The sequence below is a fragment of the Giraffa tippelskirchi genome, chromosome 1, assembly GCF_054371585.1.
Source record: "Giraffa tippelskirchi isolate mGirTip1 chromosome 1, T2T-mGirTip1v1.2.pri, whole genome shotgun sequence".
Lineage (NCBI taxonomy): Eukaryota > Metazoa > Chordata > Mammalia > Artiodactyla > Giraffidae > Giraffa > Giraffa tippelskirchi.
Window position 1 is genome coordinate 119990751 of NC_137275.1, and position 27628 is coordinate 120018378.

General features: G+C 54.0%; 1 protein-coding gene and 1 long non-coding RNA gene across 4 annotated transcripts; one reads left to right on the plus strand and one right to left on the minus strand.

The window, feature by feature from the left end:
* Positions 1 to 176: 176 nt before the first annotated feature.
* On the minus strand, positions 177 to 27471 carry LOC145507293 (liprin-alpha-1-like). Of its 3 annotated transcripts, none has more exons than XM_081493571.1 (16): positions 27359 to 27471; positions 26341 to 26591; positions 25867 to 25892; positions 25234 to 25291; positions 23984 to 24050; positions 22998 to 23111; positions 20601 to 20664; positions 19989 to 20129; positions 19253 to 19399; positions 12663 to 12746; positions 9816 to 9929; positions 8519 to 8581; positions 7502 to 7581; positions 5161 to 5296; positions 2320 to 2543; positions 177 to 515 (listed from the first exon to the last, which is right to left on the minus strand). In XM_081493571.1, the coding sequence occupies exons 8-16, from the start codon at positions 20058 to 20060 to the stop codon at positions 197 to 199; spliced, it is 1239 nt and encodes a 412-aa protein (XP_081349697.1). In that variant the 5' UTR covers positions 20061 to 20129; positions 20601 to 20664; positions 22998 to 23111; positions 23984 to 24050; positions 25234 to 25291; positions 25867 to 25892; positions 26341 to 26591; positions 27359 to 27471; the 3' UTR covers positions 177 to 196. The 3 variants fall into 3 exon arrangements, with proteins under 3 accessions (XP_081349697.1, XP_081349677.1, XP_081349687.1); XM_081493551.1 differs by having other exon boundaries at positions 20601 to 20702; XM_081493561.1 differs by lacking the exon at positions 25867 to 25892 and having other exon boundaries at positions 20601 to 20702; positions 26315 to 26591.
* LOC145507314 (uncharacterized) lies at positions 22356 to 26099 on the plus strand. The gene is made up of 2 exons (XR_014054769.1): positions 22356 to 23454; positions 25198 to 26099. It is a non-coding gene; the product is annotated as an uncharacterized LOC145507314 (long non-coding RNA).
* Positions 27472 to 27628: the final 157 nt, after the last annotated feature.

Genomic DNA, 27628 nt, shown 5'->3' on the forward strand with positions numbered 1-27628 from the left:
CTTCCCTGCAGCTGCTGTACCCAGCACAGGCCAGGCCCAACGTTACAGAGGCAGGCTCTGGCTGAGTTCATGATGATGTGGCTAAGCCGGTGGTCCAAATATCAAGACTCATTTGTCGCCGTGTGATTATAGAATGATTAAAGACTAGCCAGTTTTAAAAATCTTAGACCTCTGAGTGTAGCAAATGTATCTGATTTTATTCTGGGTAAAAAGAGAAAAAAACAAAAAACAAACAAAAACAAAACAAAACCAGTGTGCTTGGGGAGGGACGCAGCAGGGAGGCCAGAGTCTTGATGTCCAGCTTGTCCACCTCTTGCTCCGGGCTGTGCAGCCTCCTTTGGGGCTTGGAGCGCCCACTGCTGGGCGGGCAGGAGTCGGCAAGCGAGGAGGTGGGACACAGGTTGAGGGAGCTCACAGATTTACGACGACGAAGGTTGCCTAAGCTCCCCCTGCACACTCTGCTCTCAATCTCCTCGACCCGCTGCTCCGTGTTCTCCTTCTCTTCTTGGATCAACCTAAAATAGAATAAAACTCTTCACCTGCCTTTGTCAGCAGAGGAACGTGTCTGGACAACAAATTTGGGCTTGCATTGTGTCACGATTAGCAAATTCCAGGAACAGTTGCTCAACTAACATCTCAGCAAAAAGGTAGGACTTTCCCTCTTTTCAACAGTCTCAAACTTAGAATAATTATCATTGAGTCTTACAAAGTGGCCCCTGATCATTCACGTTTGATTTGACTGATTTACTCTAACATTCTGACGGGGCCTGGGTGGCGCCTCTCTCCCTGTGAGGAGATACCTGAAGTTGACAACCTTCACCTTCCCTGCTCTCAGGGCAGAGATGCACGGCAGTGCCTCAAGTCTTTTCCACTGGGAATCAGGAACTCTGTATAATCAAACAGCAATTCACGAACAAGCTGGAGTTTCTAAACACAAGTCTCCAGACCAGATGAAGTGCTGAGTTGATTTTTTTTTTTTTAAGGTTCTATACATACAAACGCATCACTTGATGCAGTTCTCCACCAGCTTTGTGTGAGTTTCTGGATTCATGTCAATGTGCTGCATTAACCTATAATTCATGGTTACTGCTTTTCTCCCCTAATGTGTCGTGGATGATTTTATATAGCAGTTTAAATACTCGATTATGCAAATAAAATGATTTTCAAATTTAACTACAAGATTCTTACAGGTCGTAACCTCTCCAGTTTCACTTCTGCTTATACATACTGGAAGTTTTTCACCATTGATAACAAGTTGATGGACAGCATTTGCCATTTACATCAAGTTAACTTGTGGCATAAGGAAAAATCACCTTTACCTGACAACGTGCTGTAAAAATAAAAATATTAATATATAACCGTTCCAGATTACCTGCGGGGACGGGGAAAGACAATCTTTCTGAGCTGTCTGTGCTCAAAGCTGGCCCACAGAGCAGTCTGTCTACGGCGTCAGAAGTGCAGGCGGCACCACCTGCGTTTGCTGGTTGGCCGTCACCCCCGCCTTTCCCCCGGGTCCCCCGTGCTCGGCCGACAGGAACAGGCACCTCGGCCTGGGCTGACGTGACAAGAACAATCTGAGCAGCGGCTCTGCCAGGTCCTGTGCAGAGTCACCGGCCTGCGACCAACTCTGAACGTGGACTCGGGACAGGAGGCACGGCTGTGCGGGTGTGGTACCAGGCAGATCTCGGGGCCCCCAGCCACCCGGCTGCACCCAGACCCAAGGCCCCCTGTTCACCACGAGGCCGGCCTTTGGATTCTAGCCCGTCTTGTAAATTGTTATAACTGCCAAGACGGTGTCTAAGGAAAACATCTTCAATATACTGATGAGATGAGAAAAACTCAAACACATGTCCTTGGACCACTGTCTTACTTACAACAAGCCGATCTTCACACTGTATTAACTTTAAAAGGAAAATGCAGATCTGAGTGGGAATTTGCCAACCCCAAAACCCCAGCTTTTCTGTTCTAGGTGGCTTTTCACCAGAATGTGGGCGGCTCCGAAGGACACAGGAGGGCGAACCCTCGGTGCCGGAGGGTGCACGGGCCACAGGGGGACACCGCCTTGGCACCTCACCCACCTTGGGGCTCAGAGCTGAGAGGGGAACAGCCCACGGCGCCTCCCCACAGAGTGCTGACACCACACTGTGGACAGAACGCCCTGGCTGACTGAGCTCTATAATCAAGGGTGATCTCGGAACTGAAAATTCTTGAAGCAGACCTGAAGTCAGTTTTCTTACTAGGGAACACTCAGACTTGTCTAAGGAGAACAGCTCCTCAGAGAAACCAAGTTTCCAGGAAGCTGGGCTCGGGCGCACCCACCGGATCTCTTCGCTGATGCCGTCCAGCTGCTCCTGAAGCATCGCAGTCAGAGTCTCGGCATCGCCCTGCCCGCTGGGCGACAGCAGAGCCGCCGAGCTGAAGAGGGTGGCCCTGTCGCCCTCGCCGTCAGACACGTCCACGTCACTCTCGAACGCCTGGGCCACGCTGGCCGGCACGCTGGCTTCCTTGGCGCGCTCGCAGTCCTGTTTCTTCGGGGTCTGCACCTGGGCACGAGAGGACCACGTCTCATCAGTGACCACGATTTTACATGGAAGCCCTGACTTTGGATAAACGGGCCATGCTTATGAGACACTGCCATCTATTCAGCGAGCAGCACTGAAGAAACGGGCAGGAGGAGAATCCAGTTCCTAGATGGCCTGGTGACATTCAGGTCTTAGCATGGACGGAAGGCAATCCTGTGAGGTTTTTCGTAAGGGTGGGCTGATGGAGTCAGAGACAAAAACCAAAAATTAAAAAAAATACATCCATGCTTTCTTCAGCCAGGCTGAAGGAAAAGAAAAAAAAAATCCTTCAGCTCCGCAGCCGCTGGGTCCACCTCAGCCATCATCACTTGTACTAGTTCACCGAGGAGTGCAGTCCTCGCAGGTTCCCAGCCCTCCGTTTTCCAGGCTGGTCTGAACACCTCAGACAGGAGTGAGCAGGGGCAGCCAGGGGACGGGAGGGCCAGCCACCCGCGGCTCTCCTCTCGGGACACAGGCACTTGGGCTGTTCTGGGGGACGGCCCCTCACACCGCAGGGGCGGCTGTCATCACAGATGCCCGGGAGAGTGCCTGCTGGGCCCCATGCCGCTCTTCCACTCTCACACCTCACACCCTTCTCTCTGCAAATCTCCCCCCTGCCCCACTCTCAACCCAGGTCCTGCCTTCTTTTCCCAGACATGACCTCAAAGCAACCGAGGGGCAGCCTTCAGGGGCTGGTTCGACGGCTCCCTATCCCCCGTTGTCTGTGCCCTCGCCCTCTCTCTTCGTCACAATCCCTCCCCAGGGCTGGGCCACCCCCTTCGCTGGCTCCAGCACCTCCTGCCATCATTGCTGCTCCGCTCCAGTGAACCAGCTGCCTATGGGTTCACCCCCATCAGCCCGGTCAGCACGTCCTCTCCCTTTTCTCACCTTAAAATCACACAATGGGAACCAGCAGATTCCTCCTCCAGGGCTCCCTGCAGCACCCACTGCAGGTCTCTGAAAGCTCCCTGGGAGCGGCCTCTACTGTCCCCTGCCCCACCCAGTCTCCAGCTCTCTGCAAGCAGGTGGTGTGCCCCACCCCGCAGGGCAGTTCCCCGGGGGCGACAAGGAACCCATGTTATCAAGCCCCCTCCCCTCCTTGCCCCCGCAGCATGTCTCTCCCTGGGCTCCAGGCCCCTCCCTCTCTGGGGTTATTCCTCAGTCCCTCGTGCCCCTTCTCAACCTTGGAATGTGGGGCACCCCACGGCTCTACTCTTGTACCCCATCTCTCTCCACCAGCATATGCCTGGTGACTTTACCGTGCTCGTGCCTTTAAATGCCATCTGTATGCCCACGACCCTGAGTCCTCTCCCGGATCCAGGCCGGAACACTCAGCTGCTGACCTGACACGTCCCCTGGACATCTGACGGGCTCGTCCACTTGAACAGGGCTGAGGTCGGCTCTCAGCTCCCCACCCCAGTGCCCTCCTCACCTCAGGAAACAGGCTCCGGCCTCGAGCTGCTCAGGCCTGAGTCCGGGGTCCTCCCTGATGCGGCCCTCTCTCTCCGTTATCCTAGCTTCTTGACAAGACCCTTTTATCTATCTCCGAGTGGCTACTTCTCTTCCATCCTCCGGGTCTCTGTTCAAGGTCACCCTCCTGGTGTCACCTCGCTGGCCACCCTGTTCACACACGATCGTCCCCCCTCCTCAGACAACTCAGGCACTCTGGTCTCCTTTCCCTGCTCATTACTGTCCGACAGGCTGCGTGGGTTTAAAAATGGGTCCACAAATTCTTCCATCCTCTTCCCTTCAAGAGGCAGAGGGGGGCAACTCCTGCTCAGCCCGAGCGAGGCAGGACTTCGCAGCTCACTCTCGCAAACAGAACTGAAGGTCTGCGGCTTCCGAGACCGGGGCGCAAAAGGCCCCGGGCTACATCCCGCGCTCTCGCTCTCAGAGGGTGTTCTGAGGAAAGCCAGGCCATGAAGAGGTCCACACAGCAGGGACCTGGGCCTCTCCCTACCAGCCAGGTGAGTCTGAAAGCCTGCCATCCAGCCCTGGGGGGCCTTCCCATGTCTGTGCCCTCAGGAGGCCCTGAACCAGGCCCACCTGCAACAATGCACAGAAACGGTGCTCTGTGACCTGCTCACTGGGACGTCACTAAGCTTTGCAGTGATTCCTTACGTCGCAGTGGATCAAGAATGCACACGGGTTTTAATTCACTGCTGGAGTCCTTCTTCTGACGATGTCTGGCCCCAACTAGCTGCTCACTGAATATGGAAGCTCAAACACAGACATGTATGAAAAAATTCATGCCATGAATGAGGCAAAAAGATAAAGGCACTTAAACTTCCAATGAGAATTCTTCTCACTATAAGATGATGGATATGTGTATCCAGTTACTCGTAGGACGATTTCAAAACTGTGCTAATTAGTACCATGCTGGGCCTCGCAGTAGGCCACAAGTTATCAGAATTGGTTCTTTTAAGAAAAAAAAAAGCATGTCTTCAAAGTAAACTCTTAGCCAGAAAAAGGAAAATGGGAAGACATAAAGCGATCTATCAACGCTTTGTTCCAAACCCATCTCAGGACCGCAGTGTGAGGGTGCAGGTGCCTCACAAGGTGCCCACCAGGGACGGGCAGGGGGCGGGGGGGTCCTTGCCTTGGACGGCTCGTCACGCAGCGCGGCCAGCCGGCCTTTCTGGGGGCACCGCAGCACCGCCCCGCTGCCGGAGGAGTCTGCCGGCCCATCCGCCACAGGGAACCTGAAGTCCAGGGCGCTGTCCAAGTGGGGTTGGCTGAAACACACGGGAGACAAGAGCGCTGTTAGAAGGAACGAGAGTTCACTCTGTCAGTCAAGCCAGAGCCTGTCAATTTGGAAAATCGGCCATTTCAGAGAAAAGGGCCCCCGGGAGGGCACTGCCCTCCTGGCTCCAACAGGAACAGGCCACCTGCTGCCCCGCAACCACTCAGGGCTCAGCCCACCATCTGCAAAACTCCCATATGGGGGGAAGGCAGTGCTGACGCGAGGGTGTGGAGCTGACTAGGACGGGATCAGCTGTCTGGGGCTGGGGCGTCCGTGGTCCCCTCGGAGCCCACCCTCAGGTCCTAGGGCGGGGCCTGCACCTTCTCTGCTTTCTCCTTGGCACCCGCACCTCCCCTCCGGCCCGCGCCTGCTCTGACCTCCCTCTCCCGCGTCATGTCCGTGGATCACAATCACCCGTCTACCTGGAACATTTTCTGCACCGCTCTCAGCGCTTCTAAAGGTGCCTCAGACAACCAGCAGCAGAAAGCCCTGAGACCCACAGCTCCGAGCTGAGCCGCACTGGTGTCTCCCATCAAAAGCAGAGATGAGCATGTCACCAGACTCTGGGCGGAACAAGGCCCAGCACAGATGCTCAGGCCCTGAGCACTAAGACTTGGGCCTGCTGGTGCCAGGAGCTCACTCAGGAGGGGCCTGCTGAGAGGCGGTGCGGCCCCGCTTTGACTGTGAGCCGCCTGCACTGCAGGACCGCCCGGGGTCTGCTCAGTCTTGTCTCTGGGAAGAGGGTGGCGCCTTCACCTGCAGGAGTCCCTAAACCCGGGAGACAGAGCCCTCCTCCGAGGACAGGACACCCCATACGTCTGCAGAGCGGCCAGGCCAACCACCGGTCAGCCTGCTCGGGTTCACACGCTGCTCTGCTCAACAGTTTTGCGAGGAAAACTGTGCTGCGCTGAGATGGAAATCTGGACTCTCCCCGAGCCACACCTGTCTTCCCTCCCGGCTCCCCCACCTCCTGAGGGAAACACTCCTTTCTCTGCTCGACTTCTACCCAAGGGCCCGGGGCCAGACCACACTTGGGAACTGGGTGGGAGGTACGACACAGTCCCGCTGTGGACTGCGGACACTCGAGGGTCCTCTGAAGGCCACAAAGGTCTCTGGGTGTGTCGCCCCCCAACCATCACCTCCCAGTCCCCTCGTGGAGTGCAGCCTCCATCTCTCTCTCCCTCTTCACCCGAGGCTCTTTCCTCTGGGAGAAGGTCTCAGAGACAAGGTGACCATTTCCACTGGGAGGTCCTGCCAAATACGCCGAGCCTGCCCTGACTGTGAGCCAGCTTTTCTGTCCCCACTCCCTCCCTCCTGAGCCAGCATAGTGCCCCCTACCCAGTCCACACTGCCCGCAAGCCCTGTTCCAAGGCCCCCCTGTGCTGCCAAGTCCCTGCATGAGCCCTTGAGAGCTGCCTCCTGGACACACCCCTCCCTTGCACCAGCCTTTCTGGCTCTGCCTTTGTCTCAAATGACATCCCCTTACTCTAGAAGAAGGCTGGGCAGGGGCCCTGGACCGCGAGGATCCCCTAAGCACCCAAACACAGAAATATGCGTGTGGGCTCCAGACTGTCTCCTAAATCGGGATTCAAGCAGCAGTCGATTTCCTACATATGAATGAATGTCACCAGTTAAGCACTTCAATAACCTTTGCTCAAGTTTCTCTCTTACTTGTGACCATTTTCCATGCAGAAGCCAAAGAAACATTTAAATACTTAATAACAATTACTGCCGCTACAACAACGAGGAAGAAAAAATCAGGATGCTCAGTAATCTGCTTGCCTCATTCACAAGCCAGGTGATTCCTCCCACCGCAGCCAATGGCCAAGTCACGTCTCAGTCTCCATTCACGTAGAAAAGACTACAGGTCATTAACCTTCTGCGACTTTAAAGAAACATCAGTGTCACAGTCTGTCAGGTCCCTCAAATGAATACACCCATATATCAACTGGGCCGCCCCCTACTTCCAAACCTCCGCCTGTGGTTTTGAGTTTTGTCAATACTGTGACCACCACTCTCCCCGGTACCAAGTTCGACCCTGAGGAACGATGCTTGTCTCTTCCCTCTCGCTGGCCACGAAGCTACAGGCTCCTTGAGGTGCGACCATGAGCGACACCCAGTCATACTGTCCACACACCAGACAGGCCCTTGTCACATTCGACAGTGCTGAGGGGAGCTGCCCAGGGGAGGGCCCTACCCGTGGTGGAGGGGAGCCCCTCCCAGGATCATCTGGTCCACTTCGGCTCTCAGGGTTTCCAGGTTTTTAATCAGCTGGTCCTACGAGAGAGCAAATGACACAGCCTGCACCGCTTGCTTTCCGGATGTAAAATGACTTGCACCAAAATGTGCGTAACAGGTTACGTTAGTCGTTATCAACTCCGAACATTTTAATTCTGAGGAAATGTACTCTAAGCGTCCCAGAGCAAATGTAAACACTCAGAACAATAGTAACCCTTATAAACCATAATGAATTAGAAGTTACATCTCAGGTGTAGAAAAGCTTCTGGAGGTATCATGGCAAGCCATGAACAACAATGAAGGCTGTAGAGAGAAGCTGGACTTGGGGCGGGGGCTCGGGTCGGGGGGACAGGACTCACTCTATTGCCCTCGCTCCTCTCACTGCTTTAAAGTGTTTCCATGGAGCTCACATTCATTCCTCTACACCCCACTTCACTTCCTCACGGGGTAAAACAAGTCAAACGGGCCAAGTTTCCGAGTCACTCGACTCAACCTGGCAGCTCTGTGCTGTCGGCCACGGCAGTCAATCACCTCGTGCAGCCACTGAGGACGAGACACAGGCCGGTGCAAAGCTCGATGTGGAAATCACACAGATTTCAAGACTCGCGGTGAAAAAAGTATTGAAGTAGCTCGTTCGTTTTTAGGAAAGTTTAGACTGTGTGTGTGGCTCGTATTATCTTTCTGACGGACAGCACTGTCCACGGGAAAGGCTCACGCTTTGTCTCAGCTTTCGGGTGAACCCAGAAAGGACTACTCAGAATTCTGAACCACACACAACGGCCACACACTCTAAATCCACCTATAATGCAAACACATTCAATGTTCAAAACCAGAAATGCTATACGTGTTACAGCAGTAGACTGGCCAGGAGGAAAAGGTAACTCGACTTCCACTAAGCATCTGTAGTAACTGTAACAATGAACCCAGCTCAATTCAGCTCTTAACACATTTCTGAAGGATTTAGAGATTTAAGTACCTGGTAGTTTTGCATTTCTTCTAATTCCTTTATCGCGTTTTCAACACTCCGTTGGAAAGAATTCTGAAAAAGACACACACAGTGCTTTAGAGTCAATAGTCACAGACATCGCGTGGACTGCGGAGGGCTCCTCTTCCGTCTGAAAGCGAAAAGCACCTCGGGAGGAGCGGCAGAGTGAAGTGCTGGCACGAGGCCGGATGACAACTTTTAACGCTCACTTGTACACAGACAATCTCCTGCTTCCCCGACTGATCTTCGAGATACAAGGACACCAGGTCCCTGGGCTAAGTGAAACTGCTTTATACTTGCTTTCAGCTCTTGCAGTTCAGTGGTCACTCAGGAAACAGGCGCAGGGTACATATGCCAAATTCAAACCTGAGACAAAACTCTCCCCACCTCAGGCCCAGCCCACAGGTCAGGGTGACGTGAGGGGAGCCCTGTGTGGTCTCTGGTGAGGTGTGTGTCACCTTGGGTTTTGTGGGGGAAAAACGTGCCGTAGCACTTGTAGTGACCATGGGTCCCTCTCAGACAAGCGTCGCCCAAGCGCCGACCTCGGGGAAGGTTCTGGGCCTTGTCTTTAGGGCACTGGTGCAGCTGGGACAGGTTTTCACCAAGACTGAACCCGACTGTTGCCCACCGAGCTGCTCTGATGGAGCTTCTCAGACACTTTCCAAAGCAAATGAAACGAGAGGAGGCTGGAGCTGGCATATGAGAAAGCTTGCGTTTACTTGCTTCATTCTTTTCTATCACATTATATAAAAGATCCCGAACTAAACTTCTTGATTTGGCTGCGTCGGGCCTTAGCTGCATCACGCAGGACTCCTTTGACGAGACTGCCGCCTGGCACGTGGGATCTTAGCTCCCCAACCAGGGATCGAACCTGCATCCCTGACCTTGCAAGGCAGGCTCTCAGCCACTGGACTGCCAGCAAAGCCACAGAAATCAACTTCTAAGAAAGAAACGAAGGGGTGAGGGTGGATATAGAAGAAAGTTCTCACACGGTGGCTGGCAACACCGGGGCCGTCGGTGGATCCAGCTCCCTGATGCTTTCTCTAAGGGTTGTGGGCACACATCTAGGTCTGTTCCTGTACACACTGCCTGTGGAAGCTGTCACGCTTATTGACTAGCATGAAATGCTGCTACTCAATTATTCGTAACCATGAAAGACACTCACTCTGGGGCCCTCTATGGGAACAGTTTTCCGACTCCTGTCCTGGAGATCCCCCCCCGCACACACAGACTGGGCCGGGCCAGGCCAGATGCGCCTCTTTGTAAAGAGGCCGTGGGGCTGGCTCACCTTATCCTCCGGAGCCGCCATTCTCTCCTTCAGATGAAGCTGAAGCCTCTCATCTGATCCGGACAGAACCTTATCCTCAGTATGTTCTTCATGCATGTTTTCTCTCTGCCTCACCTAAAACAGGAAACACAAAAACTCATAAACTGCAAGAGCAACTACGGTCGTTCTTTTAAAAGCACTGGGGAGCCGCGACGTGAGCGGCCTATGCCCCGGTTCCCGAGGCGGACCCCTCCCACGGCCACCCCTGGTGGGCTCTTGAGCATCACCAGAGCAGACGGGCAGGTGCAGAGGGAGGCTGGGACTTCACTTGTCAAAGGTCACTCCCAACGCTTCTCTTCGGCACAGCACCTGGGGGACCTTAGTGTCACTAGCCATTTCCTGTCGAAGGGGCTCCGAAGGCAAGCACATTTACACTCAGAAACAAGGAGACTTTAAAGGCGATCGGCTTACACACACGTAGGTGAAGGAATTTCTCAGTACATAAACAGAAGCTTGAGTCTGGATTAAGGGGGTCAAATGAATTCAATTGGTAAAGTAAAAGGTGAGAAAATTCATTTTGGGAAAAAAGTCAGTGGAGATAGACTTTCACTAATTTTTCTTTATATGCAACATCACTTGCCTTCTTTGTAATGATTGCTGCTCTTCAGCGGCTCAGTTGTGTCTGACTCTTTGTGAGTCCACGGACTGCAGCACGCTAGGCTTCCCTGTCCTTCACTATCTCCCAGAAGTTGCTCAAACTCACATCCATCGAGTGAGTGATGCCATCCAACCATCTCGTCCTCTGTCGCACCTACTCCTCCTGCCTTCGATCTTTCCCAGCATCAGTGTCTTTTCCAATGAGTCAGTTCTTTGCATCAGGTGGCCAAAGTATGGAAGCTTCAGCTTCAGCATCAGTCCTTCCAATGAATATTCAGGACTGATTTCCTTTAGGATTGACTGGTTTGATCTCAGTGAAGTCCAGGGGACTCTCAAGAGTCTTCTCCAACACCTCAGTTCAAAAGCATCGATTCTTTGACGCTCAGTCTTCTCTACGGTCCAACTCTCACGTCCATACATGACTACGGCAAAAACCATAGCTTTAACTAGGTGTTCCTTTGATGGCAACGTAATGTCTCTGCTTTTTAATATGCTGTCTAGCTTGGTCATAGCTTTGCTTCCAATGATAATTCATATTCAATTCAGTCCACTTGCTCAGTCATGTCTGACTGTGCGATCCCACGGACTGCAGCATGCCAGGCTTCCCTGTCCATCACCAACTCCCAGAACTTGCTCAAACTCATGTCCACTGAGTGGGTGATGCCATCCAACCATCTCATCCTCTGTCATCCACTCTCTTCCTGCCTTCAATCTTTCCCAGCATCAGGGTCTTTACCAATTTGAAAATTCATATGAAAACACTGGAAATAATTACCTCAAGCAATTTTTAAATGTAATAACAAAGTTGGCAAATCTGTGTTTTATAAAATGAGCATCAATTTCACGGTTTAGAAAGCTGTTTTAGGACCTACTGTATAAAAAAAAATGCAGAGAAGACACAAGAATGATATATTTGAGACTGGCCCTGTGTTAGAAATTGCTGAGGCTGATTGACGGGTCATGGGTATTTATTATCCTACTGCATCCACGTTTGTGCATGTTTGAAATTTTCCATCGTAAAAACTTAAAAAACAGGTTCTTTTCTGTTAAATATTGTCTGTTAAAACAGAGTCTTCTCCAGCAACACAATTCGAAAGCATCAATTCTTCAGTGTTCAGCCTTCTTCGTGGTCCAACTCTCACATCCATACGTGACTACTGGAAAAACGATAGCTTTGACTCCATGGACCCTTGTCGGCAAAGTGACGTCTCTGCTTTTTAATATGCTGTCTAGGTTTGTCATCGTTTTCCAGGGAGCAAGCATTTTTTTTGAATCTCATGGCTGCAGTGATTTTTGAGCCCACGGAAATAAAACCTGTCACAACTTCCACAATAAGGCATCGGCATTCAAATATTTTTAAAGCAAAACAAAAGTTGACTTTGAATTGGCTTAGTCATAAACAGCATCCCAATCTCAACAGCCTCTGAGCAGCAGTTCTGAAAGTAAGGAAGTACACCCCTGATCGGGAGACACTGAGCTCTCTGCCGAGGCGGGGAGAGCGCCTCACTGCGGGTCTCCTGATGGGAGTCAGAACCACTGCCCCCTGGGAGCCCGCGTGTGAGGCTCTGCAGTCCAGGCCCAAGAACACTGGTATGGTGGGGACCGTACTGACCCCTGAGGCTGGACCTGGGATCCCCACTCCATTTCCTAGATGGTCTGTATCGCCGTGTGGACAACCCTTCTCGGAAACCTCCCTCACGACTCGCTCATGCGAGCCTCCACCATCGCCCTTTCCTGATGCGCCTTCTGTCCCAGCACAACTACGGTTCTCCTCCTGCCTAGGAGCAGCCATCCTACACACACACCCTGTCTGGACCAGCAGTTTGGCATATGGGACTTCAGCGCCACGTCTGAGGCAAGCAGCTCCACATCTGGGCGCCATGCCTTCAGTTTCATGAGCCCCGGGCTGGCACCCTCAGCTTTGTTTGCGGGGCAGTCGGGAGGTCCACCTGTATCCCGAGCAGCTCGCCGGACTGGCTGGTCAGAGCAACAAGCAGCCTCCTTGAACGTGGGGACGCCCTGGCCCCTGCCCACCGCCTATGGGCGACCACCTCTGGCCTTGCTCTCGAGGAGGTGGGTGCCCGGATCAGCAGACGGGCCACACACGCACACACTCCGCGGCAGAGACGGGAGCAGCGGAGAACGGCAGCGCCGGCCCCCGCCCAAGCCGCATGTCCGGCCCAGACGCGGCCTCCCCGTCAGCACACGCACCGGCTGCAGCTCCTTGTCCTTCTCCTCCAGTTGGGCCTCCATCTGGCGCAGCCTCTCCTCGATGTTGCCGTATCCCTCCTCCGCCTGTCGGCCAAGAACAGCGTCAGTAACGCTCGCAACAACACTGTCCTGACGACATGCGGGCTGTGACCACAGGGGCGGCAAGCGGGCCATGCTCTGGGTGGACCACTGGCCCCGGGTTCGCGGGGGACACGCCCGCACGCCGGCTCACGCAGCCTGCACAGCTTCACGTGTGACACGTGGGTGACGCAGGGTGCTGGTGACCGGCTCGTGAGAGGAGACGTGCGCCCCCCCCACCCCGGGCCCCACAACCGCGGCCGCTGTGCCCCCTCCTCAGACTGCCTGTGGCGAGCCAGCGTGGGCAGCAGGCAGCGGCAAGCACGGGACGCATGAGGGCATGCGTTCTGCCTTCCTAAGCTGGAAGGTAAGTTCCAACAGTTTAGCCTCCTTATGGCAGAGCTTCTGGAAGACAAAAGGTCAGACTACGACAGCACAGATGCCAGCGGAGAGAAGAAGCCAGCCTTGAGAGGAAGATCACAGGCAGAAGGGCGCTCCCCTTGCGCCTGTTAGTGACCCTGCTCTGGGGGGTTTGCCAGCAGCCCCACCGCCGGCTTCCCGCGACCGGCCGGCCCCTCTGCCGCTCACTGAGCTCCGGGCAACGCTCCCACAGCCGCGCCACAACAGGCCCAGCCCGCTTCTCCGTGCCCAGACAGTGCCCGCCGGCAGCGCAGGGCCACGCCTTTCCTGCCAGAAGGACGGGGTGGCTGGCTGGCTGGCTGTGGGGACAATGCCCCCAGCAGCGCCACATCTCCGGGACGCGGCCTCTCACCCTCCGGCTTCCGGGGACGGCGAGCTGGGAGTGGGGCCCCTGGTCTGCACATGCCCCGCTCTGACGTCTTCAGCAAGTGTATGAATAAAGACTTAAAGCTGTGTTCACTGCAGAGCTATTTAAGCCATCTCTTCAACGAGAATGGGATTTTTCTAGGTCTCTATCCTGCTAGGATTTGAGTTGCTGACTGAACTCTGAGCAGCAGTGACTCGGAGCTGAAGTGTCCTGGGGACACACACAACACAGGACAAAACTGGAGGGAAATGAACGTATGGATGACACACAAGCGGGGATTGTCTGACACTCAGGGAGCACTCCCATCTCGGACGGGCAGCACGACCCCCGCGTCTGCGCTCGTTTGTGGACTGAGCAGCATGGGCAGGGGCACGGAGGGACAGCGCAGGAACAGGAGCCAGTAAGCCTCAGCAAACCACAGCAAGTACAAACCCTAATCAGACTGGAGCTCTAACCCTGCCTTTTGTCACAGTGACCCCAGTTCACAACAGGCTGCCGTGAAGTTCCCTGCTGCTGATTAGGGTTTGTACTTGCTGTGGTTTGCTGAGGCTTACTGGCTCCTGTTCCTGTGCTGTCCCTCCGTGCCCCTGCCCATGCTGCTCAGTCCACAAACGAGCGCAGAAGCGTGGCCAAGAGGAGCTAGGCCGGGCCGGGCTGGGGGCCGGGGGCCGGGGGCCGGGGGCCGGGAGCTGGGGGCGGCAACCGACAGGGGCTAGGCCGGGCCGGGGGCCAGGGCGGCGGCCGAGAGGGGCTAGGCCGGGCCGGGAGCGGCGGCCGACAGGGGCTAGGCCGGGCCGCGGGCCGGGGGCCGGGGGCCAGGGGCGGCGGCCAACAGGGTTGCTAAGCCGGGTCGGGGCCCGGGGGCTGGGGGCGGCGGCCGAGAGGGGCTAGGCCGGGCCGGGAGCCGGGGGCGGCGGCCGACAGGGGCTAGGCCGGGCCGGGGGCCGGGGGCTGGGGGCGGCGGCCGAGAGGGCCTAGGCCCGGCCGGGGCCCGGGGGCGGCGGCCGACAGGGGCTAGGCCGGGCCGGAGGCCGGGGCCGGCGGCCAACAGGGCCTAGGCCGGGTCGGGGCCCGGGGGCTGGGGGCGGCGGCCAAGAGGGGCTAGGACGGGCCGGGGGCGGCGGCCGACACGGGCTAGGCCGGGCCGGGGGCCGGGGGGCGAGAGGGGCTAGGCCGGGCCGGGGTCCGGGGTCCGGGGTCCGGGGGCGGTGGCCGAGAGGGGCTAGGCTGGGTCGGGGCCCGAGGGCTGTGGACGGCGGCCGACAGGGGCTAAGCCGGGTCGGGGCCCGGGGGCTGGGGGCGGCGGCCAAGAGGGGCTAGGACGGGCCGGGGGCGGCGGCCGACACGGGCTAGGCCGGGCCGGGGGCCGGGGGCTGGGGACGGCGGCCGAGAGGGGCTAGGCCGGGCCGGGGTCCGGGGGCCAGGGGCCGGGGGCGGTGGCCGAGAGGGGCTAGGCCGGGCCGGGGTCCGGGGGCCAGGGGCCGGGGGCGGTGGCCGAGACGGCCTAGGCCGGGCCGGGGCCCGGGGGCGGCGGCCGACAGGGTCTAGGCCGGGCCGGGGGCCGGGGGCGGCGGCCGACAGGGGCTAGGCCGGGTCGGGGCCCGGGGGCTGGGGGCGGCGGCCGAGAGGGGCTAGGCCGGGCCGGGGTCCGGGGGCCAGGGGCCGGGGGCGGTGGCCGAGAGGGGCTAGGCCGGGTCGGGGCCCGGGGGCTGGGGGCGGCGGCCGAGAGGGCCTAGGCCGAGCCGGGGCCCGGGGGCGGCGGCCGACAGGGGCTAGGCCGGGCCGGGAGCCGGGGGCGGCGGCCGACAGGGGCTAGGCCGGGCCGGGGGCCGGGGCCGGCGGCCAACAGGGCCTAGGCCGGGTCGGGGCCCGGGGGCTGGGGGCGGCGGCCGAGAGGGCCTAGGCCGGGCCGGGGCCCGGGGACCGGGGGCGGCGGCGGCCGCCGAAAGGGGCTAGGCCGGGCCGGGGGCCGGGGGCGGCGGCCGACAGGGGCTAGGCCGGGCCGCGGGCCGGGGGCCGGGGGCGGCGGCCGACAGGGGCTAGAACAGGCCGGGAGCTGGGGCCGGCGGCGGAGGTGGTGGCGGCAAGAGGAATTACCCAAGGCCCAAGGTAAGAGAAACCCAAATAAGACGGTAAGTGTTGCGAGAGGGCATCACAGGGCAGACACACTAAAACTAAAACTACAGAAAACTAGCTAATCTGATCACACGGACCACAGCCTTGTCTATCTCAATGAAACTAAGCCATGCCGTGTGGGGCCACCCAAGACAGATGGGTCATGGTGGAGAGGTCTGACAGATTGTGGTCCACTGGAGAAGGGCATGGCAAACCACTTCAGTATTCTTGCCTTGAGAACCCCATGAACAGTATGAAAAGGCAAAAGGATAGGACCCTGAAAGATGAACTCCCCAGGTCAGCAGGTGCCCAATATGCTAATGGAGATCAGTGGAGAAATAACTCCAGAAAGAATGATGGGATGGAGCCAAAGCAAAAACGATACCCAACTGTGGATGTGACTGGTGATAGACGCAAAGTCCAATGCTGTAAAGAGCAATATTGCATAGGAACCTGGAATGTTAGGTCCATGAATCAAGGCAAACTGGAAGTGGTCAAACAGGAGATGGCAAGAGTGAACGTTGACATTCTAGGAATCAGCGAACTAAGATGGACTGGAATGGGTGAATTTAACTCAGATGACCATTATATCTACTACTGTGGGCAAGAATCCCGTAGAAGAAATGGAGTAGCCATCATGGTCAACAAACGAGTCCGAAATGCAGTACTTGGATGCAATCTCAAAAAAGACAGAATGATCTCTGTTCGTTTCCAAGGCAAACCATTCAATATCACGGTAATCCAAGTCTATGCCCCGACCAGTAACGCCGAAGAAGCTGAAGTTGAACGGTTCTATGAAGACCTACAAGACCTTCTAGAACTAACACCCCAAAAAGATGTCCTTTTCATTATAGGGGACTGGAATGCAAAAGTAGGAAGTCAAGAAACACCTGGCGTAACAGGCAAGTTTGGCCTTGGAGTACAGAATGAAGCAGGGCAAAGGCTAATCGAGTTTTGCCACGAGAACGCACTGGTGATAGCAAACACCCTATTCCAACAACACAAGAGAAGACTCTACACGTGGACATCACCAGATGGTCAACACCGAAATCAGATTGATTATATTCTTTGCAGCCAAAGATGGAGAAGCTCTATACAGTCAGCAAAAACAAGACCAGGAGCAGACTGTGGCTCAGATCATGAACTGCTTATTGCCAAATTCAGACTTAAATTGAAGAAAGTAGGGAAAACCACTAGACCATTCAGGTATGACCTAGATCAAATCCCTTATGACTATACAGTGGAAGTGACAAACAGATTTAAGGGACTAGACCTGATAGACAGAGTGCCTGATGAACTATGGACAGAGGTTCGTGACACTGTACAGGAGACAGGGATCAAGAAAATCCCCATGGAAAAGAAATGCAAAAAAGCAAAACGGCTGTCTGAGGAGGCCTTACAGATAGCTGGGAAGAGAAGAGAAGCGAAAAGCAAAGGAGAAAAGGAAAGATATTCTCATCTGAATGCAGAGTTCCAAAGAATAGCAAAGAGAGATAAGAAAGCCTTCCTCAGCGATCAATGCAAACAAGTAGAGGAAAACAACAGATTGGGAAAGGCTAGAGACCTCTTCAAGAAAATTAGAGATACCAAAGGAACATTTCATGCAAAGATAGGCTCAATAAAGGACAGAAATGGTATGGACCTAACAGAAGCAGAAGATATTAAGAAGAGGTGGCAAGAATACACAGAAGAACTGTACAAAAAAGATCTTCACGACCCAGATAATCACGGTGGTGTGATCACTCACCTAGAGCCAGACATCCTGGAATGTGAAGTCAAGTGGGCCTTAGAAAGCATCACTACGAACAAAGCTAGTGGAGGTGATGGAATTCCAGTTGAGCTATTTCAAATCCTCAAAGGTGATGCTGTGAAAGTGCTGCACTCGATATGCCAGCAAATTTGGAAAACTCAGCAGTGGCCACAGGACTGGAAAAGGTCAGTTTTCCTTCCAATACCAAAGAAAGGCAATGCCAAAGAATGCTCGAACTACCGCACAATTGTACTCATCTCACATGCTAGTAAAGTAATGCTCAAAATTCTCCAAGCCAGGCTTCAGCAATACGTGAACTGTGAACTTCCAGATGTTCAAGCTGGTTTTAGAAAAGGCAGAGGAACCAGAGATCAAATTGCCAATATCCGCTGGATCATCGAAAAAGCAAGAGAGTTCCAGAAAAACATCTATTTCTGCTTTATTGACTATGCCAAAGCCTTTGACTGTGTGGATCACAATAAACTGTGGAAAATTCTGAAAGAGATGGGAATACCAGACCACCTGACCTGTCTCTTGAGAAACCTGTATGCAGGTCAGGAAGCAACAGTTAGAACTGGACATGGAACAACAGACTGGTTCCAAATAGGAAAAGGAGTACGTCAAGGCTGTATATTGTCACCCTGCTTATTTAACTTATATGCAGAGTACATCATGAGAAACGCTGGGCTGGAAGAAACACAAGCTGGAATCAAGATTGCCGGGAGAAATATCAATAATCTCAGATATGCGGATGACATCACCCTTATGGCAGAAAGTGAAGAAGAACTAAAGAGCCTCTGGATGAAGGTGAAGGAGAGTGAAAAAATTGGCTTAAAGCTCAACGTTCAGAAAACTAAGATCATGGCATCTGGTCCCATCACTCCATGGGAAATAGATGGGGAAACAGTGGAAACAGTGTCAGACTCTACTGTTTTGGGCTCCAGAATCACTGCTGATGGTGACTGCAGCCATGAAATTAAAAGACGCTTACTCCTTGGAAGGAAGGTTATGGCCAACCTAGATAGCATGTTTAAAAGCAGAGACATTACTTTGCCAACAAAAGTCCGTCTAGTCAAGGCTATGGTTTTTCCAGTGGTCATATATGGATGTGAGAGTTGGACAGTGAAGAAAGCTGAGCGCCACAGAATTGATGCTTTTGAACTGTGGTGTTGGAGAAGACTCTTGAGAGTCCCTTGGACTGCAAGGAGCTCCAATCAGTCCATCCTAAAAGAGATCAATCCTGGGTGTTCATTGGAAGGTCTGATGTTGAAGCTGAAACTCCAATACTTTGGCCACCTCATGCGAAGGGTTGACTCATTGGAAAAGACCCTAATGCTGGGTAGGATTGGGGGCGGGAGGAGAAGGGGACGACAGAGGATGAGATGGTTGGATGGCATCACCGACTCGATGAACATGGGTTTGGGCAGACTCCGGGAGTTGGTGATGGACAGAGGCCTGGCGTGTTGCAGTTCATGGGGTCGCAGAGAGTTGGACACGACTGAGCGACTGAACTGAACTCTGCTCTTTTAGGAAAAACGCTAACAAGCCAACAGATTCACGTTCAAGTAAAACTAAAGAGTCAGGAGTGGAATTCCACAAAATGGTTACACCAAATCCCAAATAATTCAAACCTGTAAGTTGCAGTCACCCCCAATTTTTAAAAAATGGATTTCCTTCCAGTACCGCTTTTTTACCATGATGTACATCCACACTTTTGAACGCAGTATTTTAGGGGCATAAGAGCTTTACACTGGGACTTGATTTCCAACGTGGGAGTCACATGAAAAGGTCTTTACCTTCCTTCCTCCCTCAGGAATTCACTACTATAAAAGTCAGACACAGTTCAGTAAAAGCCATTACCTGTCGATGCATAGAATCCTTATTTGCGATTTCATTTTCAACTTTATCACTGAGGTCGTGCACAGAGGTGGCTTCACGCTGTGTGGCGAGGTAGCGTTTCTCAAGGGTAGTGATTCTCGCCTCCATGTCCGTGTTCTGGGCCATGGCCTATAGCGGGCATTGCAGAGTAGAAAAGGTAAGTCATTATCACACAACACTCCAATACACTTAAGAGTAAAACATTTGGACTAAATCCTAAGTCTCAAATCACACATAAAGTTGGCATCCTCAAAATTAAACTCCTAGACAGGGCCCTTTTCTCAGACTTGAGCAGAAACGTGCCTACTTCAAATGTCACATTTGCCACGACTGGCACCCATCTGTCTTAACGTTCTGTCTGGCCACTCGGTTTATCAAGCTTCTTTTCTATATAATAAACCCAAACAGCAAACAACAAGTATACTAAACTACCCTGTTATTGCAAGAATTCCAGGAGGAAAGGTATCTGGCATGAAGTCAGGACCTCAGGAGTCAGGAGTGTGGTGGGCTACAGTCCACAGGGTCACAAGGACTCGGACATGACTGAGCACGTACGCAGGCAACGCTTTTTAACCATATAAAACTCTGACTTCGTACAGAAAAAATGTATTTACAAAAATTCAAGAAGCTCAAAAGTCAACTAGTTACATAAATACGTGCATCATCCACCTAACAAGGCAGCAAGTGTACAAATCCAGGACGGCCGGGTGGCTGGTACCTTCTCGCCCAGGGCCTTGTGGTGCTCGAAGAGTGACTTCAGTGCCCTGAGCACCTCCACCTCGCTGGTCATGCCGGCTGGGGACGTGCGGAGGGACGGCACGTACCGGGAAACCAGGCGCTCCAGGTGCTCCAGCAGCAGCTGCAGGGTGGGGCCAAAGGAGCGCCGTCAACCTCATTCTTGAACTCAGGGCCAATAACTCCTCTCAGCCACACGCTAAAGCTGAAACCACGCTAAGGCAAGTCGGAATCCTGCCAGTTCAGTCTCAAGTTAGAGTGGACTTCCCCAGTGGCCCAGTAGTTAAGACTCCGCACTTCGGCAGGGGACATAGGTTTTAATCCCTGGTCGGGGAACTAAGATCCCACACAAAGTGGAGCATGGACAAAAATGTAAGTTAAGAGAATTCTCCCCTCAAACGTACTAAAATTACATTAGCTCTCATCATAAATTTGAAGCAAGGTATGAGAACCCCGAACTGATCCCCCTTGGTCTGCTCAGTGGGAAGATGTGAAAAATGACTTGAAAACCACACCGAGTTTAAAGACAGCAACACAGAGCCCAGTGGTGACCCCCGCGGGGCAAATGGCAACACGTGAGAATCCCCCTACTGACCCTGGTGTTGCTCCTTTCCGCTTTCAGCTCAGCAATTTCTTCTTCTCGTTCAAGCAGCTGCTGCCTGCATACATTTAGTTCTTTAGTAAGTTCTATAAACTCCTAGAAGACAGTGAAATGAGTAAGTAACTAAATGCAAACACAAATTAAAAAGAGAGCGAGCCGCTGAACATTGACCCTGTCAAGTCTCTCCAGGCTCCACACAAAGGATCTCCTTGTCCCTCCAGAGAAGAGGGGGTCCCCTTGACCCCCAGACCACACAGACCACCACAACTCAGACCGGCCTGCAGCCTCCACCTCGACCTGGCAGGCACGCGGCAGGGGAGAACCCGGAATCCAAGCCTGCCTTCTCAAGACCCAGGGACGTCTGAGAAACTTTCCTAAACACAAATCCTAACAACAAAGTGGATAAAGAGATTCTTAAATGACACCCAGACAAGTGACCTGGAACCACTGGGGAGAGTGAAGAACAAAGGTAAGGTCTACAAGGCCACCAGGCTTTGGAGTGTTCCTCTGGAAAAAAGGCTGATGGCACCCCAAGGCCATCCGTTAGCCTGACTCCACTGAAGTCACCCAGTCATTCAATAAACTGGTTAAAATGTTAAATTCACGTTATATGTATTTTACCACAATTTGCGTGCACACGGGGCCGTCCACGTGCTGAACTTGCTCAAACTAAACCACACGGAGTCTTTCATTCTTCTGTTTTTCTTTGCAGAAATACAAAAATCCTGGGCTATGTACCCCCTACTACATACTGAGTATTCAGCACCCAGAACAGTGCCCAACTCTTGTGAGAAGCATGTAGTAGACATGTGAAGCTATGAGGGTGTATGTTATACACGTAAAGCAGTAGGTACCAGTCATTAAAATACTGGACCCACTCGTCTGTGCTTTGTAAGATGGGAGACGTTAAGGGGCTTAGCATTTCTGCTTCAAGGACTGACTCTCTAGCTCGATCCACAGGCCCCAGAGACTCCTCCAGCCAGTATATCCCTTCTTTGGAAGAGGGGAGATAATAAGGGGCTTCGCCTTTCTGCTTCAAGGACTGACTCCATAGCTCAGTCCACGTGCCCCAGTGACTCCTCCAGCCAGTGTTGCCCTTCTTGTGGGGCCCCCGCCCATCCTCCACGCAGCACCTGCACAACCTCTTACAAGGTCCACCTGCTGGGGTCCATCCTGCCCACTAAGGCCAAACGCCCTGGCCGGCAAGGCCCACAACCGTGCTAACAAAATCAAACACAAAGCCAACGCTTTGCCGGCTGAGGGCCAATCTAATGGGCCCAGACCCCGGCTGCTCTCACCTCAGGCCACTCTGCTTCCAGGACTTGGGCCGAGGCCAAGTTCTTCCTCCCCTTGGCCTTTGCCTTGGGCTTGCAGCACTGGAAAAGCCCCCAAAGGCGGGTCTTTCTGCGACCCATCCTCGCGGATGGGGGCAGCCCCTCACTAGGGGGCAACTGCTGATTCACAATCAGATGCCTCAGCACCTGAGCTATCACCACCGATCTCACACAATGACCACCGCTATTCACACTACAACCACCCCACTCTCACACCCCGCTCTCACACACACAGCTCTCACACTATGACCACTGCTCTCACACTATGTCCACCAGCACCGGTGTCTCAAGAAGAAATGGCACGAAGGCTCTGCCTCCAGCACGTCTCCCTGGAGCCCGGAACCTGGAACCCACTGAGTCACAAGGGGCTCCGTGGTAACAGGGGGGCTGGCCTCAGGCCCACCAGCAAGGGCGCAGAGAAGGGGGAGGGGCTGCCAAAAAGACGGCAGGTGAGTGTGGGGTGCGGGAGAAGGAAGGCCGTGCCCACAGCTCAGGCCTACCGTCAAACATGATCCTGCAAGGTACTGGTTCACAGTCGAACCGAACAGGATGAACTGCTTCAGAAACCACCACCACTAGGAATGAGCATATCTTCTAAGTGGACTTCTGCCCCTCCACCCGCTAAACAAGCCTCCAGGGAGGCTAGTGAAAGGGCACCCCTGAACTCAAGGGCGTCCCCAGAACCCACCCAGGTGAGGAGGACTCACCACACTAGCTGCCCCTCACTCTCACCCTGAGCTCGGTCCTCCCTGACTGACTCTCTCAATCGAGCTCAGCAAGGGCTTGACCAACCTCACTCCAGGCACTTAAAATGAACCCACAGTGGGTACAGGGGTTCACTCAACCTGCTGCGAACTCGCTCTCTTAACTTCGACCCTGGGCGGTCAGACAACTCTGCCCTGTGAGGGCTGCATGGTGGAGGTTCAGGGGTGTCCCTGCCTCGAGCCCCGACAGCCAGCCCCTCCCAGGCCCCGCCAGGTGCTGCCCCTTCCTCCGCCCCCGAGTCCCCCACGCCCCTCTCCCGGCTCCACTCCCACCCTCACGGCTCCCCACTCACCGGGGCACAGGCCACACTGCTCCTGGCTCAGCCGGGACCTCTGCTGTCACTTGAAGACCTCAGTCCCGAGGGTGCTTGGGGTCCTATATCCACCCATCTCAGCAATTACAGACTCTGGGAGAGACACAGGACAGTTTGGGGTGCCGCCCGCAGTTCACCCTCAACACATTCTGGTTTTTTTGGCTTTATCTACTGGAGTTTTCTGAGATGTCTTTTGAAAACCTCAACTGTTGCTTTCAAAGAGACTGTAAAATCACTGCTCAAATTTAAGAATCAAATCTTCATTTTCAACCTTCACGTGAAACTGGAGGGAAGACTAAAAGCAGTCATATTTTCCAACTGAAAAAGCAAACCCGCATGTGACCACGTCACAGAATACACGTCACCGAACCCCTTCCTCCTCAGCCTTCTCCTCCACCACCAGCCGCTCAGGATACAGCAGTGGGAGCGGCGTGAGGTCAGCCTGGGGCAGTTGGGGCTCTGCTAGTGCAGGAGATGGAAGAGATGTGGGTTCGATCCCTGGGTTGGAATGATCCCTAGAGGAGGGCATGGTAACCCACTCCAGTATTCTTGCCTGGAGATTCCCATGGACTGAGGAGCCTGGCAGGCTCCTCAGGCCATGGGGTTGCAAAGAGTTGGACATGATTCAAGCCACTGAGCACGCATAGACAGGTGCTCCACAGCCTCCCTGGGCCAGTGGGTGCCCTGCTGGGCAGCACAACCTCTCAGATGTCTCAGGGTGGGTCAACCTGGCCCTGAGCTACCAGGGAGGAGAGAGGATGGTGGAGGAGGGAAGGACAGGGAGGTGTTAGGGGCCACTGGTAGAGGACAAAGGGGTGCAGGGAGGGAATTCGAGTCCTGATGGTCCAGGGACAAGCCATCCCCTCTCTGAGTTGCCCTAACAGCTATGGAGACAGAAATTAGGCCACTAATTCTGTCACTCCTCCCTCCACTCCTGATCCACTGCCCAGGAGAAAAACACTCACTTTCAGTGGCGTCTCTTGGAACCAGCAGCCATCTTCTCCTCTGAGATCCTTCAGGGGCTGCTGGTTTCTGTAAAACACAATGGAGAGCAGCCTTGGTCTTCATCGAGGATCCTAGATTACAGAACTGAGCCTAGTAAACATTGTTCTGAAATTCTGGCAGATGCAGCCATAAGCAAAACAAAACCAATGCAGGATCTTTGAAGGGAGTGGACAAAAGAGTCATTATTGTATATATGGTTGTATTCTTATCAAACTCGAATGGTTCAACACTAATACCTAAATGTGAATGTATGGATGGATGAATGTTAAAAATTATAACAGGCAGTAAATTCTATAATGAATTATGAGTTGGATAAACTCATAAGGTTACAGAACACTGTAATACAAAGATACAGCCTCAACAAGAAATGAGAAATTTACCAAAGAAAAACACACATGGAGTTGAGGGATTATAAAACGCTTAACTTAAAATGCTAAATCTTTTCATAAGAAAACTATAGAACACCTGAAAGATCTCAATTCCTTCTAGATTAATTTATAAATTAAGGTAATACTCAAAAACCTCAAAGCTATTGAAGTGATAGGACTCCAAACTGTAGATGTCACTGTATGTGTGTGCGTGTACATATATGTATACATATATATTATATGTATGTCTTTAGTCACTCAGTCATATCTGATTCTTTGCGACCCCGTGGACTGTAGCCTGCTGGGCTCCTCTGTCCATGGGGATTCTCCAGGCAAGAATACTGGAGTGGGTTGCCATGCCCCACACACACACACATACACAGTGAAAATACTTCTATATGTTGACAAAGAAATTTTACTTCAAGTAGATTCAACTTAATCATACTTTTGAAATAAATGTGAAATTCCTACTCTGATGAGGAATGGCTTAAAAGGCTGTAACAATCACACAGACAAATATTAGGTAGCTCTGACTCCATCACTGGGTCAGTCATGGGAGGAGTGATCACCCTTCGGCTGCTCTGTTCTAGACCAGGGATGTGGTGAGAACAAGACAGAGGATCAACAGCATCAGAGCTGCCAGTGGACCAGAACAGGGCTTGGGCTCCCTTCCCCTCCATGCCCTGGTCTCTCTCCAGAGCAGGGAGTGGGGCTCCCTTCCCTCCATGCCCTGGTCTCCCTCCATCACCACCTCCCCAGAGGAGAGGAGACCTGACCAGCATTGCCTCTCCCTGTCTCTACCACAGTCCGAGCAAGCAGAAGGGCCAGAGCCCCACACTCACCAACAGACAGACTGCTTGCTTCATCTTGGGACTGGGCGTTGTCTTCTGTCAGCTTTTCCTGCCAAGGGACCAGAAGAGAAAGGGAATCTCCATTGGTCAGCGTATTGTTGTGGGCATGGTCCAGAGTCCCAGACCCTCTTGGGGGACACATAAGCACCAGAAAAGGGCCTTGAGAAAGCAAGGCGCTGACCCAGGAGTCACAAACCCACAAACCCCTACAGTATCTGGGGGGACACAGTGGGTTCTGCCTTCCCACCTACTCCTGTGCTTTGCCCCCCAAGTGGGCATAGACTCAGCACATCTGGGCTCTGCTGATGGCACCCAGACTCGGATGTGATGCTAAGGGGATCTGAGCACCCCTGCCTGACACCCCCCATGCCTCTGGGTCCAGGGTTACAGAGTGAGGGTGTCTCAAACAGTAAGGACAGGGCCGGGGCTGCCAACCGGCCTTAGGACAGCTCTCAACAGGCCCGTCTCCCTCCTACATTCAGCCTAGAGCCCCCAGGCCAGTTGAGAGAGTCAGCGACAACAGTAGAGGACAAACCAGGGACCGTGTCCACCCTGGGCTTTGTTGTGGGGGGAAAGCAGTGACTGAGGGTCTGATGCTGCCAGATGCTGGAGAAACCGACTCACCTCGTGGCAACACTCACTCAAGCGACCTAGAAGAGAAGAGACATCCGCTGAGTGGTGGGGACAGCCCTCTTGCCACACCTCCCTCCCTAGGGACAGGGTACAGGCTGGGGGCTCAGACACTGAACAGAGCCCCGGGCCTGTGACGGCAAGCGGGACATTCCGAGTCTGGAGAACCCTCAGGGAAGAGAAGAGAAGGGAGAAAAGGAAATAAAATGAAACCCGTGGAAAATCTCTGTGCAGCGCTCCTGAACCACCTTCTTCTCCTGCCTCCTCCCACCAGACTCGGCCAGGGGGAAGAGGGGACCGTCAGCTGAGTTGGGGGGACCGATGTGATCACGGTTTGGTAGGACCTGGTGAGGTGGGAGGAGGAGGGGTTTCCTGGGGAAGAAGATCAGAGACAAGCCAGGAGGAACAGGAGGATTGGGGAGATGGAGGAGGGAGCCAGCACCTCCTCCTTCCCTTCTAGAACCTCACCTTTAAAGTACCAGCATACAGCACATCCGATTAGGATTAGGACAGTGCTGACTCCAAGTCCAGTTACCATTTTCATCACCAGTGAAGTGCATGAGGAGGGAGAGGGAGTGATGGGTAGTCTCTGGCTCATGGTTGCTCGCTCTCCAGGAACCAGGACCTCCCCATGGGCCAGGGTACTTGATTCTTGGTCCACACACTTGATGTTGCTCCAAGGCGTACAGTCCATGACCATGACCTTCCCATCAGGGCCCCTGGGTACAGATACAGGGGGACTCATCAGGGACAGCTAGCTGCATGAGGAGAAAGAGGGGGTAGCCTCCTGTCCTGGGTCCCCTGACAAGACTGGAGAGGGGACAGGCTCCTGCTCTCTGCAGGGCAGGGTCCCCTCACTTCCCCTCACTGGGCAGGAGAAGGATCCAGGATTGTGTATTGTGGCCCCCGGGCTCCTGCTGAGTGTTCAGAGCTGTTCTTCAAGAGCTCTGTGAGAGGGGGGCCTCATCCAGGTCAAGGGTCAGAAGGGTATGGGCACAAGTCTGACTCATCTTCCAGTCAAACTTAAATACGAGGCCCTCTCATCCACCTGTTGACTCTTCCTACCAATCTCAGCCAACACTGGAGCGTCAGAGGACAGTGAATTACTATTGGCCACCGAGCCCCCCAACAGGAAAGATTCAGGTGCTACTGGGGAGCAAGGGCTGGGTGTGAGGCCTGGCGAGTTGGCTCCGGTTTTATAGGAACCTTGAAGGAGCACACACGTGGCCTCATGATGACTTCTGTCTGCTGTCAGCACTTCGGTCTTTCTAGGCCCCTCCTGAGGAGACGTGGGAAGGGGCCACTGGGAAAGCCGTGCAGGACAAACGGGGGTGGTGGGGAGCGCCGCTGCAGGCTCAGGAGACCCCACAGGCACAGGGGAGCTCTGAGAGGTGGGAGGGGCTTCACAGAAGCAGGAGAGAGACATGGGTACAAGGAAACTGGGGTCTCCTGTGGGTTGGAAGCCCCCTAGGCTCCTGTGTCTCACCCGGTGCTGCATTTTTGACAGAACTCAGGTGCATCTTCTCCACGGAAAAGTGCCAGGTTTGCACTGACACTCAGTGTCCTTGGTGGAGGTGCAGCGGTTTTTTTCTTCCTCTCCTAGAGACCAAAGATAAGGTTTTGCTGTTTGTTGCTGTTTCAATGAAAGAATTAGTGTTTTTCATGGGTGTTTGGAACTTCCCTGGTGGCTCAGGCGGTAAAGCATCTGCCTACCAGGCGGGAGACCTGGGTTCCATCCCTGGGTCGGGAAGATCCC